The 16,974-nt window shown below is 45.6% G+C and overlaps 1 protein-coding gene and 1 long non-coding RNA gene across 7 annotated transcripts in view; one reads left to right on the top strand and one right to left on the bottom strand.

Moving 5' to 3' along the window:
* The window catches only part of LOC308474416, a 42,691-nt gene extending 31,605 nt beyond the window's left edge, over window positions 1-11,086 (bottom strand). For all 3 annotated transcript variants that reach the window (XR_013984711.1, XR_013984712.1, XR_013984713.1), the window contains exons 1-2: window positions 10,387-11,086; window positions 7,725-7,894 (exon numbers count right to left, since the gene is read on the bottom strand). This is a non-coding gene — a long non-coding RNA (uncharacterized lncRNA). The remainder of the gene's footprint in view (window positions 1-7,724; window positions 7,895-10,386) is intronic.
* The window catches only part of CLCF1 (cardiotrophin like cytokine factor 1), a 54,781-nt gene that overhangs the window by 3,815 nt on the left and 33,992 nt on the right, over window positions 1-16,974 (top strand). The window contains exon 1 of one of the 4 annotated variants that reach the window (XM_081000636.1): window positions 11,118-11,269. The exons of the other annotated variants lie outside the window; for them this stretch is intronic. Coding sequence (XP_080856762.1) covers window positions 11,231-11,269 — 39 coding nt within the window. The 5' untranslated portion in view covers window positions 11,118-11,230. Of the gene's footprint in view, window positions 1-11,117; window positions 11,270-16,974 lie in introns of those variants that run through there. 4 annotated transcript variants of the gene reach the window in all.

Raw genomic sequence — 16,974 nt, 5'->3', positions numbered from 1 at the left:
CTATATATAACTAGTAAACAGGCAGAATGTAAACAGTCAGTGTAAGGATAGTAAGGTAAGAGACAGGATGGGCACTAAATTCATGCATGTAACAGTCCTATTCAGAAACATAATAGAGTGGTGCCCTGCAAGACGAATGCCTCGCAAGGGAAAACCCGCTAGACGAAAGGGTTTTCCGTTTTTGAGTTGCTTCGCAGGACGAATTTCCCTATGGGCTTGCTTCGCAAGACGAAAATGTCTTGCGAGTCTTGAGATTTTTTTTCGCTTTCCCCCCCTTTTTCTAAGCCGCTAAGCCTTTAATAGCCTTTTAGCAGCTAATCCGCTAAGACGATAAGCCTTTAATAGCCACTAAACTGCTAATAGCGCTAATCCGCTAAGCCGCTAATAGGGTTGCTTCGCAAGACGAAAAAACCGCTAGACGAAGACACTCGCGGAACGGATTAATTTCGTCTTGCGAGGCACCACTGTATTTTTAACAGCCACGTTGCTTAATACCTAAAACGAAGGATGCCTGGAGCCCTTTGAGGACAATACACCCTAGCATGCAATCTAAGCCACTGTCTTCCTGACAGCTACTTCATAGGTTTCACACCTGAGGACTGGAAAGCCAGTCTTGAGTTGGTGTACAAGCACACCTTCACCCATTTGAGTGCTGCCACAAGCTACTGGGGTTGCCCCACACAACTTTCATCTAGGAAAAATGGCACACTAGATAGAAACGAGACTAGGTCTGGCTGTGGTCAGAAGGCACATTGGACCACGTCCTTGCTGAAGCTAAGCAGGTTTGGGTCTGGTCAGTGCCTGGATGAGAGACCACCTGGGAATCCCATGTCCACTGCCTTGGGTTCCATGATGGAAGAAAAGTGGGATATAACATAAACCTTGGCTGTGAGCACTACATTGTACAGTACAACTTGCCCAGTAAATGGGCAACAGAGGAAGTCTTGCCACTGTCTCAGTCTGGGCCTGCACTGTGCCTTATATCAGCACTGGCTTCTTTCCCACAATAAGATGAGTTCAAGGCAGCCTCAGAGTTCTGACAGGTAGACCACCTGCTGTCCAGCCCCGTGGGTTCGAACACATCTGTGTAAGCGCACCCGCGTGCACACACACACACACACTTCCACGTGCATGCCCTTTCTGTACAGATGCTCCTCATTAAGTTTGCTGCTGGTTTAGGTTTGCTGATCTTAAGCCTGCAGCCAGGAAATTAAAGAGGGGAAAGGGAAAAGTTATAGGGAATGGTTTGAAGGTTCTGTGTGCTATTGCGACAAGACAGTAAAAGGCTTATATACGGAAAGCGGCACAAATGAGGCTCGAGTAGGACATTTTGAGAGACAGGCTTCAGTTTTAGGGGCACATATAGACAGCCGTTTCCCACACTCCTGGCTCAGTACTGTAGCGCAGGGATGGCCAAGTTCTGTGTTCTCAGGGACCACTCTATTCTCCAGGCAGTAGTCCGGAAACCGGAAGTATAGTTTGATGCACAGCCCGACCTCCTCACAGGTGGCCAGGCTTTACAATTCAGCCTCTGCATAGCTATCAGACGGGGCACTGTTTATAACACCCCCTCCCAATAATCACATTTAAAGCATGGAATAACTCACATATCTTGCAACATTTGCAAACAAATTTCCTCTCCTTGCATATGAAACCATGGGCAAAATGCATACCACATGGTTAGCATTTGGCAGGGCTGCCAAGAGCCTGATAAAACTGTTTCACGGGCCAGGTCTGACATCCAATGGAGCAAATGCTTTCTCCCCCATGGATCCATGCCAGGCCACCCACATGCTTTCTGTGAGAAGGTCCTGATCCCATGCAGGTTGCAGTCAGTTGTGCAGACCAACAGGGGCAGAAATGCTCTGGTGGGATTTAGATACAGTACAGATGGAGAAAGCTGTGGCCCTCCAGATGATGTTGGACTCCAGCTCCCATCAGCCCCAGCCAGCATGTTCAATAGTCAGGGGTGACTGGAGCTGCAATTCAGCAGTGTCTGCTGGGCTACAGGTTCCCCATCCCAACATACAGGGAGAAAGCCTGTCCAGCCACTAAATTAGATCCAGCCAGATGTTCCGTTATACTATGTGAACTGAAGACACACTAAAAAACTGGAAGGTAGTACAAATTCAAAAAGAACCTTATAAAAACTGCAACCTTCCCACCCCCCTGCAATCCCCAAGTCATGGTGATTTCAGTCCAAACACAGACACCCACTGCCAGTTAGTAACTCTATTCTCAGAACTACTAAGGCCAAGTCCAGGTTCAAGTTTTCCTGCTGTTAAGACACCCTACACACACACACCCAAGATCACAGAAGTAATGAAATAACCAGGAGTTGTGGTGACAATTTGCCCTGGCTTGCGAAAGAGGTAGCAATCTATTCCTTCTTTAGACATTTACCTCCCAAACTTCAGGTATTTGTTGTTGGGATAGATGCAGGAAACAAAGCATTTAAGCACAGTCACAAAAAGGAGGACTTTCAACAAACAACAGGACAGGTGGCCTATTGTGTTGTAGCCTAGGAAGAAACTGGGAAATATTAGGAATAGAATCAGCCTCAGAATGAGAATATAAATAGACTGCTCATGTAAGCCAGGGATGGCTAACCTGTGGTCCCCCAGATGCTATTGGACTGCAACTCCCATCAACCCTAACTATAGGCTATGATGGTTGAGGGTGATGGGAGTTGAGTGTAGTCAGCCCTGGTGTAAAGGCAAGAGAGATGCATGGCAAAGGAGTCAGAAGACTGGGTCTTGAATCAGCATGCTAAACAGTAGTACAGAGGCAAGGATGGGGCCATGGATGGAGCGAGGAAAGTATCACACAGGTAGAGAAGGCAATACTGTAATAATCTGGGCCACAAGCAAGAACTTTGGATACTAGCCCAGATGCTGCGGATGACTTAGTCACTAGAACGTAATCGCAAAGGGATGCTTGAGGTCTTGAAAGGAGGCTGAGCAAAATGCATCATGGTACCCTGACTATATATGGGAAAATCAAACTCCATTCTGACCACACTGGATTTCAGGTCGCTCATGATTGCAAAGCTATACAGCCAACAGCAGAAAAGAAAAACCTGGTGTGAGTGGCAAGTTCGTCCAGTACTGGGGCACAGAGGAGCCTGAGATGGAGCTCTAACATTCCTGACATGAAAGGGGAGGAAGCTACCAAGTGTAGTTCTAAAGGTGTGACCTGACAGATGGGTGTGCTGGCAATGGAGTCATTCAGGAGATGGCAGACCTTCAAGGGAAACTGATCTGAAAGGATGTTTAAGGGAGATGAGGGCAAAGTGGTGTTTCTGAGTTTAGAGCAGTAGGAGGTGATTTTAGATGTTACATCAGCTGTTTTGGGGAAAACTCTGGCTGCAGTCTGTATGAATGAATAATGAGTGGAGGAAGACAAAAAAGTGAATCAAGGCTTTCTTGTGGAATCTTTATCTGCAACAGGGATAAGAAATGTGGCCCTCCAGATGTTATGGGACTACAACTCCCATCATCCTTGGCCACTGCTTATGCTGGATGGGACTAATGGGCACTGGGAGTTCAAAACCATCTGGAGGACCAAATGTTTCTCAGTCCATGATCTACAGCATCTGAACCCTGCTTACAAGGACAGTTTGAAAAAGGTGCCGAGGTCTAGTCTGTGTGGATAGCAGTCTCCTCATGGATACTGCACAGTGATTGCTATTTTCTTAGTATGGACAGTTCCTGTGCAGTGATTTCTCATTTAGATTCTAGGAATCTCAGTGGAGTGCTATTTAGTGCAAGTATCCCAAGTGCATTTTTTGTGCTCTGGCATAAAAGCTCTTTGGTATAATTGACGTTGGCTAAATTGCACAGTGCTGACATACCAGTTCTTCATTATTCTGCCCACAAGACTCTTGAGAGCCCTCTTGGAAATTTAACCGTGTCTCCCCATTAATAGCCCCAGGAACACCAGATTCTCTGCCAATCCCTGTGTCTAATATAGGAAGGACTCAAATTAAGGCTTCCCATATTAAGATTTCTTTAAATGAAGCGCTCACAGACCACTAAGCCATTCCCTGCCACGAATGCTTTGAAATCCCAAGGGGGAACAACCTGTCATAAGCTCTTGCCAACAGCTTAATTCTTCCAGGAGAAGCCAGCTAGAAAAAGAAAAGCTCACAAACTTGAAAGGTGATCAGCCTGCTTTAAACTTGTAGCATTAGGGTGACCAGCAATCTTGGAGCATTTCCATGGTCATGAAAATCCACAAGGCACCTCTGTAGTTTTCTGTGATCAAAGAATATTCTGCACCCCTAAATGTGAATCATTTCAGGGGGTTTTGTCTTCTATTTCTTGCATTGGCTCTAAATTTCACAGCTGGGTACTTGAGCATGGCTAAATGCTATTCATGCCTGGTCAGGATAGGACACCACAGACTATGTTCTTACCTGTCTCAATAACAGATGGGCACTAGGAATTATACTTAGTGTTAGTAATCTCCATTCTGCATAGTATTAACACATGATGGCTTTTGTACAGAACCCCAATGCATGCAGTAAGGTGCCCTCAATATGACTTTCTGCTCTGACTCTGGGCTTTTCCTACTGCCTTCCTTTCAGCCTTGATACTCTTGTAAGCTCACACCACAGTTTTGTACCGGGCCAAACTGGTTTCAATGCAGCTTAGCTCAATATATACTTTGGCTCCACATGTTCCCATAAATAATAACTTTAATAAATATCATTTAAAAAAAAAAAAAAAGGTAAAGGGACCCCTGACCATTAGGTCCAGTCGTGGCCGACTCTGGGGTTGCGGCGCTCATCTCGCTTTACTGGCCGAGAGTCATGTGGCCAGCATGACTAAGCCACTTCTGGCGAACCAGAGCAGTGCACGGAAACGCCATTTACCTTCCTGCCGGAGCGATACCTATTTATCTACTTGCACTTTGACTTGCTTTCGAACTGCTAGGTTGGCAGGAGCAGGGACCCAGCAACGGGAGCTCACCCCGTCGCAGGGATTCGAACCACCAACCTTTTAATAGGCAAGTCCTAGGTTCTGTGGTTTAACCCACAGCGTCCCCCGCGTCCCCCAATGGTGCTTACTTCCTAGTTAATGCATGCATAGGAGTCACTTCAATATACACCCAAGGCTGCAATTTCAGGATTGTTTCAGAGAAACATCTGTCTATTCTCAAAAGCTTTCCTCTTACCAATCCTGTCCCTGAAATGGACTATTCTTTTGCTATCAGCCAGTTTTCCCAATCAATACTTCCCTCCTAAGAATGTCTCGCTATAAAACCTGATGCCAACTAACACCTCACCATATGCAGCAACTGAAATAAAGCATTTCCACACTCCCCTTGTTCTCTGCACGCCCGAGGTCTTTCCACTGATACAATTGCTTTTCCCTCAGTGGAAATCTTATTACACATCATCCTGCAGGAAGCCTCTTTGTTATGCTAAGATTGCAATCCTAAATTCATCTATTAAGAGTAGGGCTGCAATCCTATGCACATTCACCCCAAGTAAACATGTATAAAGTTTGTGGTGCAAGTTCCACTGAACTAAGGAGGACTTGCTAAGGAGGAGTAAGCATGCAATAGACTTGAGTAAGCACACGTAGCCACCTCATGAGTTCTGAGTGGTCCATGCAGTGATGTTCTTGTAATCTCAGGCATTTACTATCCCACACCGAAATCCTTTAAGCACAGATCTAAAAAGAGGGAAGTTAAAGGTGCAGAGTTGGGCACTTTCTGTGTTGAGTTGGAACTGCCAAACTCCTTGGCTTGCACCCAAATCTGAAATTATTTTTGCATTGTGCAGTCTAGACATGCTCTCCTCAACTGTCCTCCAGGGGCACTATGCACACTTGGTGGCCCTGCTCACAACTTTTGGGCCTAGGCAAACACTCAGCTTGTTTGGTTTTTATGATAGAGGCCAGGCTCCTATCCCAAAAAGCATCTCATTTTACCATTTGATCTGATGCCACTTCTGATTCTCTCACACACAGGAGGCTTGGTGTAGCAATATTATTATCATCCTCATTGTCATCTAATTTATGTACCACTTAGATATCAAATATAAAATCAATACATAATCAATACATAATTAAAATACACAATAAGTATTCCATTGTAGCACTTGAAAAAGCAAAACAAAAGCCCCTATTGAAACAAAAAAATCACAAGATCACTTCTGGGGAATGCTTGCCTAAACAGGTGTGTCTAAACAGCAGGCTTGTGGTGGTTACAGTGTCCGACTGACTGAGGCAGGTTGTAACAACATTTTAACTAGAAAGAGCTCTGCTTGATGGGAATGGAATGGTGGACCTTTTTCACTGCCATCACTATGTGATAGTTGCAGATATGCATTCTAACCACTGTTCAGCCTGCTACAGCTGTTATCTGGCCTCTTTTGTTGCTCGTAGCTATGAAGAGAACTGAGGAGCAGAATGAGCTCTGCAGTGTCAGACCAGACACACTGAAGCGACTGTGTCAACAGGCCTCCTCACCCTAATGTTCTACAATTAGGAAACAGGCTCAACAAAATTACCAAAATTGGCTACTGGAAAATCCTCCAGAGCACTCAGGAATCAATCAGATTTCATAGGTCTCAAAGCGCATGCCGTCCAAATTGGCCCCTCCCCACAACAAAGGGATCAATATGCAAACCACCAGCCACTCACCCTGAAGTGACGCCTAAAGCTAATGTGTGTCCTACCCTGTGTATTGGTCCATTGACAATTTGGGACAGGCCCATGAAGGCCATGAAGTCCCAAACTGGACCAGACAAAGCAACCTTGGCATGAATGTCGAGGTCATGCAGAACCACTGTCCTGGGGTCCCCCAACACTGGACTTGAGACTACCTTAGACAGCCACTGGGCAACAGGGTGGGCACTTGAACAACAGCATCCCTAATCTCTTCCACTGACTCAACTACAGGTACAGGTTTCCAAGACCTATTCCAAGACTATGGGGTATTCTGGCAAGCTGCATAGATGTCTTACGGACCTCAGTGACTCCCCCAATCTGGCCTTCTAACTTTTATAGCCTTAGTGCATCCAGGTTCACTAAACAGCTTGTCAAAGTTTCTGCTAATGGCTTCTGCATGGTGCTTTGTAGGCAAATCTGTAGGAACTAAGCACACAGCTAAGTGATTTGCATGGAATGTGTGCATCTAACCCCTGTATTGCACCCCTTGTGTTTTATACTTCAACCCCTAAGCTTCCAACTCAGCTGTCCATTCAGCTGTCTTCCCTTCTCACTTGACCTCATCTGTTCTCACATCCTTTGCCTCAATTCCCCATTCTGCCCTTGTTTGCTGCTGCCTATAAGTGTGGGTGGTCACTGACTATCCTCTGCCTGTTCTTTTGCTACAGGTATTTAACTTTAGGAGCTGTTCACAAACTGTTGTTGAACTTCTAAGTATACTTGCCAGGAAACAAGTCTCAGTGAAATCAGTAGGGTTTGGTTCCAAGTAAATGTGATTAAGATCAGGCTCTAAGTTTGACAATAAATGGTTAAAAATGTGTTGGAGGACCCAGTAAAGTTTCTTATGTACAGTATTCTAGCACATGCTCTGTTGTGTGCCCATTTGTAAACAGCTGCAAGTTCCTTCGTGGGCTATATAACCTGCAGAGTCTCCCATCCATCTAGGAATCTCCTTCTGTGCCTCATTCATTTTCACACTTTTTCTGTTCCCTGTCACTTCCTACTTCACCCTACACTTCTCTCTCCCGGAGTGATGCAGCTTACCTCAGAATGGAAAAATCCTTACAAAGCACAGCCACTGTCTGGTTAATTTCATTGTCCGCTTTCTTGCACGGCCTTGACTCTGTCATTATTGATGCAAACAAGTCTGCCGGCTGTTTGGGGCTCCCCAGTGTCATCAGCAGACTCCTCCATTTGCTCAGCCTGGAGTATGCCTAAGGGAATACACAGATGTAAGGACAAGCAGGGTACACAACCAACATCACTCCAGCCCACCCAGCCCCTACTTACTGAAGGCATGGGGGAACTTTGTTCCAATCCCGTCAGCTGAAGATTCATCAGAAAGCCTAAACAATGTATTTTATTTTGCTCAGCCTCTGTTCTGTAAAATGGAATTAATGAACAGCCCAACTCATAGGTTGTTTCCAGACTAAAAGTAGAAATGGTGATAGAGGCATCTGGCTCTCTAAAAGTGGTGCTGGTTCTTTGCCATGCTCCATACACCAACGTCAGGTGTCAAGTCATTCATAGCCCACTATAGGAGACACTATATAATTCATAAAGGTTGATATTCTACTCAGTAGAACCAGCAGAGTTATAAGACCTTGGATTACTAGCTGAAATTTTCAACATTGTACCACATTGTAACAATGCTCAAAGACATACTAATATATGTTCTACTTTCTTGGACCTTTTCATAGGACAATGAAGAAGAAAGTTGATAATGTGGGCATCTAAATTTTAGATGTGTGCAATGGGGCAGTTCACTGTTTGTCTGAGCAGAATGGGAAGTTCACATGTCTGCAGACTTAAGCTTCCTACAGACACCCCTGTGCATGCACACACACTTTTGAGGCTTCCTGCAACTGCAGCATATTAAAAACAAACTTTAAATCAAGCAGAGAAAATGATAGGTGTCAGACATCGGGTTTTCTTATGTGAAACTTTTATATGTTAGTAAAAAAGAAAGAGAGAAAGGTAAAGGACCCCTGGACAGTTAAGTCCTGTCAAAGGTGACTATGCGGTGCGGCACTCATCTTGCTTCAGACCGAGGGAGCTGGCGTTTGCCCACAGACAGCTTTCCAGGTCATGTGGCCAGTGTGACTAAACCACTCCTGGTGCAACAGAACACATGGAAACGCTGTTTACCTTCCTGCCACAGTGGTACATATTTATCTATTTGCACTGGTGTGCTTTCAAACTGCTAGGCTGGCAGAAGCTGGGACACAGCAACTTATCCTGCCTCACAGATTCAAACTGCTGATAGTGGTTTAGACCACAGCGTCACCCGCTCCCTTGGGTACCATGGTACGTAGCTAAGTCATTGAGATAGTTTATGGCAAAGGGGGTGCCCTCTCAGTTTCAGGGTAGCACTTTAAATGTCATACGGTATTAAGTTATCCAGAGTTTCTACTGCAGCCTAGTTCTGAACACATATGTAAGACTCTTCCTTCAACCTTTCTGAATATACAGAATGCTTTCAACATTTCATAACCACTCTGATTTTGCACAGAAGCAAGGTTAAAGGTGCTAAGGATACATATATAATCTTACGTATCCTAAGTAGTGATGGGACGCGGGAAGCACTGTGGGTTAAACCACAGAGCCTAGGGCTTGCCAATCAGAAGGTCGGCTGTTCAAAACCCCACGACGGGGTGAGCTCCCGTTGCTTGGTCCCTGCTCCTGCCAATCTAGCAGTTCGAAAGCATGTCAAAGTGCAAGTAGATAAATAGGTACCGCTCCGGTGGGAAGGTAAACGGCGTTTCCGTGCACTGCTCTGGTTTGCCAGAAGAGGCTTAGTCATTCTGCCACACGACCCCGTTAGCTGTACGCCAGCTCTTTCGGCCAATAAAGCGAGATGAGCACCGCAACCCCAGAGTCGTCCGAGACTGGACCTAATGGTCAGGGGTCCCTTTACCTTCACCCTAAGTAGTAAAAATCCACTCTCCAACACGCTTCTGCTCCACTTGCAATCCTGGGTCAACTCCAATGTGCCTCTGGCCCATTAATGAACTCATTTCCCCCTCCATAGTACATTAAATTGGTTTCTGCCTCTTCCCTACCTCACCTTCCATTTGCTAATTCCTCTTAGTCTAGGGGTGCCCAAACTTTTTTCAAAGAGGGCCAGATTTGATGAAGTGAACATGTGCAAGGGCTGACCAAAGTTGTTGAACTTTTTTTAGGGTTTTACCCCAGGACATATACTGCCACGGGGGGCGGATAAAATTGACCGGCAGGCCGGATTAGGTCCCCAAAATGGACTTTGGACATGCCTGTCTTAGTCCTTCCCTTTGTGTGTGAACCAGGAGAGGACTGGTGTCTACCCATTCACTGCATCAAAGGCTTCCTTTCAAAGTATTATGCATACCTGAAAGGTGAAAAGCAATTGCTCTCTTTACACCCTTTCCTCTCCCAGTAGTCTCTTTCACTCTGGAGATTTAGATTTAGATTAAGCCCTCCCCGCTAAACATAAGGGCAATCAGTTGCTCCTTTAATTTTTTTCGAGGGTGAGGTGGGCAGAGTGCTCTCTTGTACTGACTCCTAAAGACAGGCGTATTTTCTTGGCCTGCTGCTCTGACTTTCAGCCTCGAGTATCAAAAAATATTTGCGAAGGCAAAAATAAAACTTCCTTATCACGTTAATCATAGACGGGACCTTCCTCCCAAGATAAATCTGCTGGGACTAGTCTATTATCTTTTCCATGTACCTATTCGCTTAGAATCCATAAAATAAAACGTCTGGAGAAATGCTGCGAGAATCTTCCACGGTGAGCTTTCTGGGCTCACCATACGCATTCCCCGTAACTCCAGCCGCCATTAAACAACCCGACTAACTTCTGGTCTGGTTTTTAGAGGGCTTTTTATACTGGCGGCCGCTTTCGAAGTTCCGGTGACAAAGCGGGATACAAATCTTAAAATAAATGGATACAGCTCGTTGACTGCAATGGCCGCGGAAATTCAGCGCCCCACAAATCAGTTCCCTTCCTCCCTCTCCCGTATCTACCACCTTTTCTGCAGGCCGCAATCACGTACTTATCTAGCCTGATCCAACTTCTCTTTTGTACGTAAGGGAGAAAAAGTAAATGCACCCCCTCCCCCGGTGAAGAAGCTCTTTTCTTCGGATCGCATTCTAAAAAGTTGCAAAAATGCGCTGCGGCCCCTTTCCGCCATGTTTCGATTGCTTCTTCCCATTCTCGCCTCAGGGCCACCCTAATCTGTGCCCAGCTTGCCGTCGTCCACACCCCTCGACCCCTTCAGCCTCCCCCCACCACGCCACGTAAAAGTCTACGGACAGCTTTGTTGTTTGTTTTGGAACCAACATCGCCTGCAACTCTGGAAACTCGACCCTCCTCCTTCTCCTCTCGCCCCCGCCCCGCCCAGGCTCTCACACCATAACATGTGGGGCTGAGCTGTTAAAAAAAAAACAACCTACGTCGGGGCTCCCGGCACCGCGGGGCTCAGCCAACCCAAACAGAAAAGGGAGTGAGTCACAAGCGAGCAACACCCCCCACCCCAATCGGGTTCACCACCGCCCGTTTTCAGTTCAGCTCAATGATGCCTCACTCTCTGGCCGAGAGGTGTACAAATCAGGTAAATGCTCTTAGGGCTGTTTTCAATCCGCACCCCATAAAGTCGATCCCTATTCCCTAAGGTTGATCTACTGTGTCCCCCCTTCCTCACTTGACTGGTGAGGAGATACTCTACATTGCTATCTTCTGGAAATCAGGCTTTTGGAAAATAGAAGGAAGAAAAAAAATTGAAATATATTAGCAAACCTCTTGGATTCCTAGGTGAAGAGTTGTTTTCTTTCTCTGGTTTATTCATCCAAGCAACACAGGAGTTTTGAACTCCTTTGCGTTTAAAGGATCCTGTCATACAGAGCACTGCAACCCTTTGCACTCATAGCCAGGAGTAAGGCCCATAGCAGGACTTGCTTCTTCTGGGTAAACGTGTATAGGATTGCTATGCAAAGGCACAGTCCTGTATTCTCCAGTCCTGGGAGAAAGACCCACTGGAACTTGATAGAACTTGTTTCTGTGTATAGGATTGCCTTATGAGGCTGCAATCCTAAACACACAAGGGAGTATGCCTCATGGAACACAAAGGGGCTTACTTCTGAGTAAACATGCAGAGGACTGCGGCATAAAAGACTCTTGTGTTTGCTGCATCAGTAATGTGAATGCAGAACCAACACTGGCTACTAGAAAATGCATCTTTATTTAAAGATTGTTCTCATCTGCCTTCTAGACTGCATTTACAACATTCAAACGTGCACATAAATAGGGTGAGGGAGACTCAGGGGTGCAGAACAGTCCAGTGCTTGCTTGCTCAGAATTAAGTCTTCCCTGAAGCAAAGCAGGGTCAGGCCTGGTTAGTACTTGGATAGGAGAAGTTGGTCCACCCAATGAGCTTATACCTAGGCTGCATCCTTAGTGCCTTGTAATGAGTGCTTATTCAGTGGCAAAAAATCATGGATAAGCACAACCACATATGGTTAGGATAACTCATGCACCAAAAAGCAAAGAACACTCAAAATGCAGTCATGCTTGCTGTCAAGTACCGTTGCCTTATTTTTTTGCTGTGATAGGGAATCATAGGAGACCCATAAACCCTTAAGTGGGCATCACATCTAAGGCTGCAACCTTACGGGTATTTGCATTGAACTCTGTGGGACTTACCTCTCAGTCAACTTCCACAGTGCTGGTCTGTAAGGTTCACAAAGGTTGATACGTTATCTTGAACAACTTGTTGAATTTTTCTGTTCAGGCATTTTCACCCTGTTTGGATTGTTGGACTGTTTGCTTATTTTCTCATTGAGTTTTGTGCTTAAAAAAACTGACATTCTGGAACAGGGCACTCAAAAGGCAGGGTTGCTTTTATAGACATGGCATGTATTGCCAAAGTATATAGAAAAGACAGGGCCAGAAAATAAGAAGCAGGGATCTTCCCGCCACACATTCCTTATGTCAAAGGCCCTTTTGTTCAGTGTTCTTTAGTGCCCATATTACTTAGTGACATATTACTGTCCAGTCTGTGGTGTTGTTTTTTTAAGAGCATATTTTCCTAATTACTTTTTGATGGGAATTAATGTATGTACAGTTTCTGATATGTGGAAGTTGTTTTCTCATATTTCTTCTTCTCTCTGGTCAGTTGAGGCAGGAATCACCACGCATTAACTCTACCAGTCATAGCATTGGAGAGGGCCTTGTAGCCAGTCATGTTCAGCCAGGGCCAGTCCTACCATTAGGACCTAAAGCAGCAGTTCATCCTCTGAAGCCCCCAGGCTATTTCCCTCTGTTGGAAGACAGAGCTGTGTATGCTACCCAATTTTGCCCTCCCTTGCTAAATTAGCCTGCTGCCTCAGATGTAGTAGAGGACACTATCCCATCATCACTCACCGGTACTGAAGTTAGGTTAAACTACCAGTCCAGTCAGCTTCTATACAGGAAATCAAACGTTATCTTGTCCTTCACCTCAGGCAGCAAAATTCTCAGGGAAGCCAGAGATCGAGATGCCTTCCAGCCTCTTGCTTGACAACCTCCAATGAGGAAGAGTCTTTTCCCACTCCTATATAGTCACTGCCATTGGTTTTTTTTTAATATATTTTTTAATTTTTTAAAAATATTTTATTAAGGATTTTCTTGTTTTACAGAAGTGTAGTGCCTCGTATTTTTTTCTTTCCATGTAACATTTTTACAAATCCATTTCATTTGTTGAGGCATTAGGGGGAGAAGGAAAAAAAAAAAAGAAAAAGAAAAAAGAAAGGGGGGGTGGAGAGAGGGAAGATGGGTAGGGGTGGGGTCGGGTGGCGGAAACTGTGTCACCATCAAGAGGTGTCTCTTAACTTAAGCCTATTAGATCTAGTCCTTCCTTCTGCAGCAGACAGAAGGAAGGCCTTCTGGTGACATTCTTTCAGGTATTTGAAGAGTGCTTCATTTACCCCCTCAGCCTTCTTTTCTCTAGGCTGAACATAACCAGATCCTTCCACCTTTCTCAATAAAATGTCCTTTGTCCAATTTGCCTACATTTCCATTAAAGTGAAAGTGGGGGCAGTATTCCAGATTACTAGACAAGAGCCCAAGAGGGTTTAGGAACATAAGAAGAGCTCTGGAACGTGTGAAAGATTGATGTAGCCCAGCATTCAATTCCTAGCAGCAGCTGGACAGATGCTTTGTGAGGCCCACGAGCAGGGCTTGAGTAGCTGCCCTCAGCCATTATTTGGCCTTCAGAAATTGCAAAAGGCAGAGTGAGGCAACCACCTCAGGCAGCAGGTGCTGGTCAGCAGTGTTAGCCCTGCTTGGCTGTTTTCCCTAAGCCCCTTGAGTGTTCCCCTTAGTCAGAGGAAAAGGCAATGTGTGCCACAGGGCCTGCCCTGTGCCTCCACAAAACTGCCTGCTGCCCTCAGGCATGGTGGAGGATGCTTTCAAGTTGTCAGGCTGAGCGAGGTGGCTGCCTCAGGCAGCTGGGTTTGAATGTCACAAAAGGGCTGAAAACGTTGGGTTTTATTCAACCGTAGTGCTATGTACCGTAAATTTTTGTGCAAGTGGAAATCCGCTTGACCAACAAGCCCTCTAAATTCATTCTGGGGCTTCTTCCAACCCTAAGGAGCAGATTTGGGGATGTGAATGGTGGTGGTGGTGGGAGTCCTATTTCACAAGTGGAAGATGTTCCTTCCACACACGGATCTAGTTGAATGCTGCTCTTAATTTTTACTCTCAGGAAAAGGTACTTGTGGGATTCTCCACCTCAGGTGCCAAAATAACTTGGCCAGCCTATCATTAATGTGACCAGGACTTGGCGAGAGGAGTGGATGCTGTTTTCCATTCTGCCTCAGGCAGCAAAATGTCTTGGGCCAGCTCTGTATTACAGTAAGTTTCACCTGCCAGTCCAGTATGTGGAATTTGTGGGTGTCTGTGTGGGTGTCCAGCTTGTCTTCTGCTTCAGGCAGAAAAATATATTGGGCCAGCTCTGACTTTGGGAACCACTTCAGATGAGAGAATGCTGTGAAGTACACTATTGAGGGCCCTCAGAGAGCCAAAATGGCTGTGTGTGCGTATGTACATTTAAAGATATATAGAAATAAGATGGGTGTAGGGTTTCCTCACAAATCTCTAAATGCATGTTTGACTGCAAAAATTGATGTGAATAGGTTTCCTGTGCAATTATACGTGAAATTTGAGTGTGTATGTGTGAGCACATGCAAAGGAAGCCTGAGGCCTGCAGGCTGAGCTTAAAGCCTGTCTTTGGAACTGAACGCTGGAATTCTCTCACCAGCTCTGGATTATCAAATCAGATTGATGGACAATTGTTGGCAGAACCATGGCAGGATCTCCCAGTTCTGGGAAGTGACGGGATTTCCTCCACCGCCCCCATTTTCTCCCATTACATACACACGCATGCACATCACTACATGCCGAGAAAGATGCCAGTTGGATGAAAATGTGTTGGAACCAGTCATGACCTTTCCCTGTGTTGGGAACAGGCACTTTCGTAATGGGCCTCTGACGTCAGGAACCTCCGTGGTTTCTTGCGAGGCCAGAAAGGTCACTGTATTGTTCTGGCCTGGCTCCCTCTCTTCCCTCACAAGGAATTCCCTCCAACGATCAGCCTCTTCCCCTGAGTCGCTCACTGCAGCCTCCTGCGTATATATATTCCTTTGGACATCTCTCCCTCTAATCTCACCACATTTAAACCTCACTGTTTAGTTCTTCAGTAGCTGCCTGACTTTGGAAACCGTCTGGGCAAAATTCAGTGGCAGAGGATAGGATAATTTTGCCACAAGCTCCCCATCTCCTATGCTGCTTCCTCCGTGGGACCCCATCCTAGAACCTGCCCCCCTCACTTTAGATTGGAGATTTGGTGGGGCTGGGGGCAGTGCTATCTGCCCCTCCCTGCATCAAGGTCTGTTTAGTCTGCGGCTCTATAATAACCCCCCTTCCTCAGCACCACTGTAAACATCTGTCAGGGTCAATCTATCCCAGGGCCTTGCCAGGCATAGCTTCCTTGGCCCCCTCCCCCTCTCCTCTTCCCTCCCTTCCCCCTCATCCTGCACCGCGCACAGACAATAAATCCCAGGATCCATTTGCTCAGGAGCTGGTGAGAGGAAAGTGGGGTACACACTTCTTTCTGTTCCTTTTCAGGTTATGGGATAAGACATAAGTGTACCCTCCTAACAATGGAAGAATGAACATAAGTACACCCTTGTTATGTGAGCCAGTGACTCATGGTGTGGTAGTAAGCAATCAAAGCTATTGAGTGAATGAGGCATGCCCCCCCCTCTTGAAGGTTTTTTGAAATGCTGGCTGTAGAATATTTTGGCATAGACGGTACCTTTCCGTTCTGCCTAATGGCAAGTTCTGTGTAACTCAAAAGCTTGCAAACTCCTACACTGGCAGCAGAAGGTATCACCTTACCTACTTTGTAACTACAAAATATGCAATTTCCTGCAACTTACAAAGCAGATGTTTACATTTAGATACCACAAATCACTGGCACATTCTTCACAATCTCTCTCGCCAGCTTTCTCTCCCAAATACTAATTTTAAAGAATGGATACACATTAGTAATCTCATTTTAGATGCTATCAAAACCAGCAGGCAGTATCAGCAGTCAGACAGGGGCTATTGGAGGTTCATGTGATCTTTTTTATAACATAAGAGTTAGCCCTGCAGCCTGTTCGTGGTGGTACAGCATAGTAGAGAAAAGGGATTTGAGCATATGCAGAGTGCATTTCCTTCACTCAACAGTAACTAAAATGCAACATGTAAGTTAACACACCACATATCCTGGTTTTATGAGGAAGGGTTTCAAGAAGAAAACAGGACTTTCAAAAAGGCCTGGGCTCCCACATTTTACATTTTAGAAATAAAGCACTGGCATTTCCAAGACCAGACTGCAAATGGTCATATTATTATTTTAAGCATATGTGTCCTGCCTGCTTACAGTAACTAAAATCAGAAAGAAATGGGAGGCTTCAGGCCATGTCGGAAAGATATTGGCACATCTCTAGAGATAGCCATATTGCTATAGCTAAAACACTGGAATGTGGGCTGAGCCCATTCTGGGGACATTGTTGAGGGCTGGTCTGTAGCTTGAGAATTGGGGGGGGGGGGAGTTTAAGTAGAGTTATTTGCATCTGTAATCCCAGGGACAGGTTTGCAGGAATCATGGGGCACAAAGGGAGCTATTTACAGGGAGCTGAGGATTAGACTAGCAGGATGAGGGTGGAATCACAGAATGGAGTCAGAACTATTTTTATGGGAAGCCCTGAACTGGAATAGAGAGGTTGGTCAGCA

Source organism: Podarcis pityusensis (genome assembly GCF_964106645.2).
Source record: "Podarcis pityusensis genome assembly, chromosome: 1".
Lineage (NCBI taxonomy): Eukaryota > Metazoa > Chordata > Lepidosauria > Squamata > Lacertidae > Podarcis > Podarcis pityusensis.
Note: the sequence above shows the minus strand (reverse complement) of the source record. Positions and strands in the feature narration are given on the sequence as shown.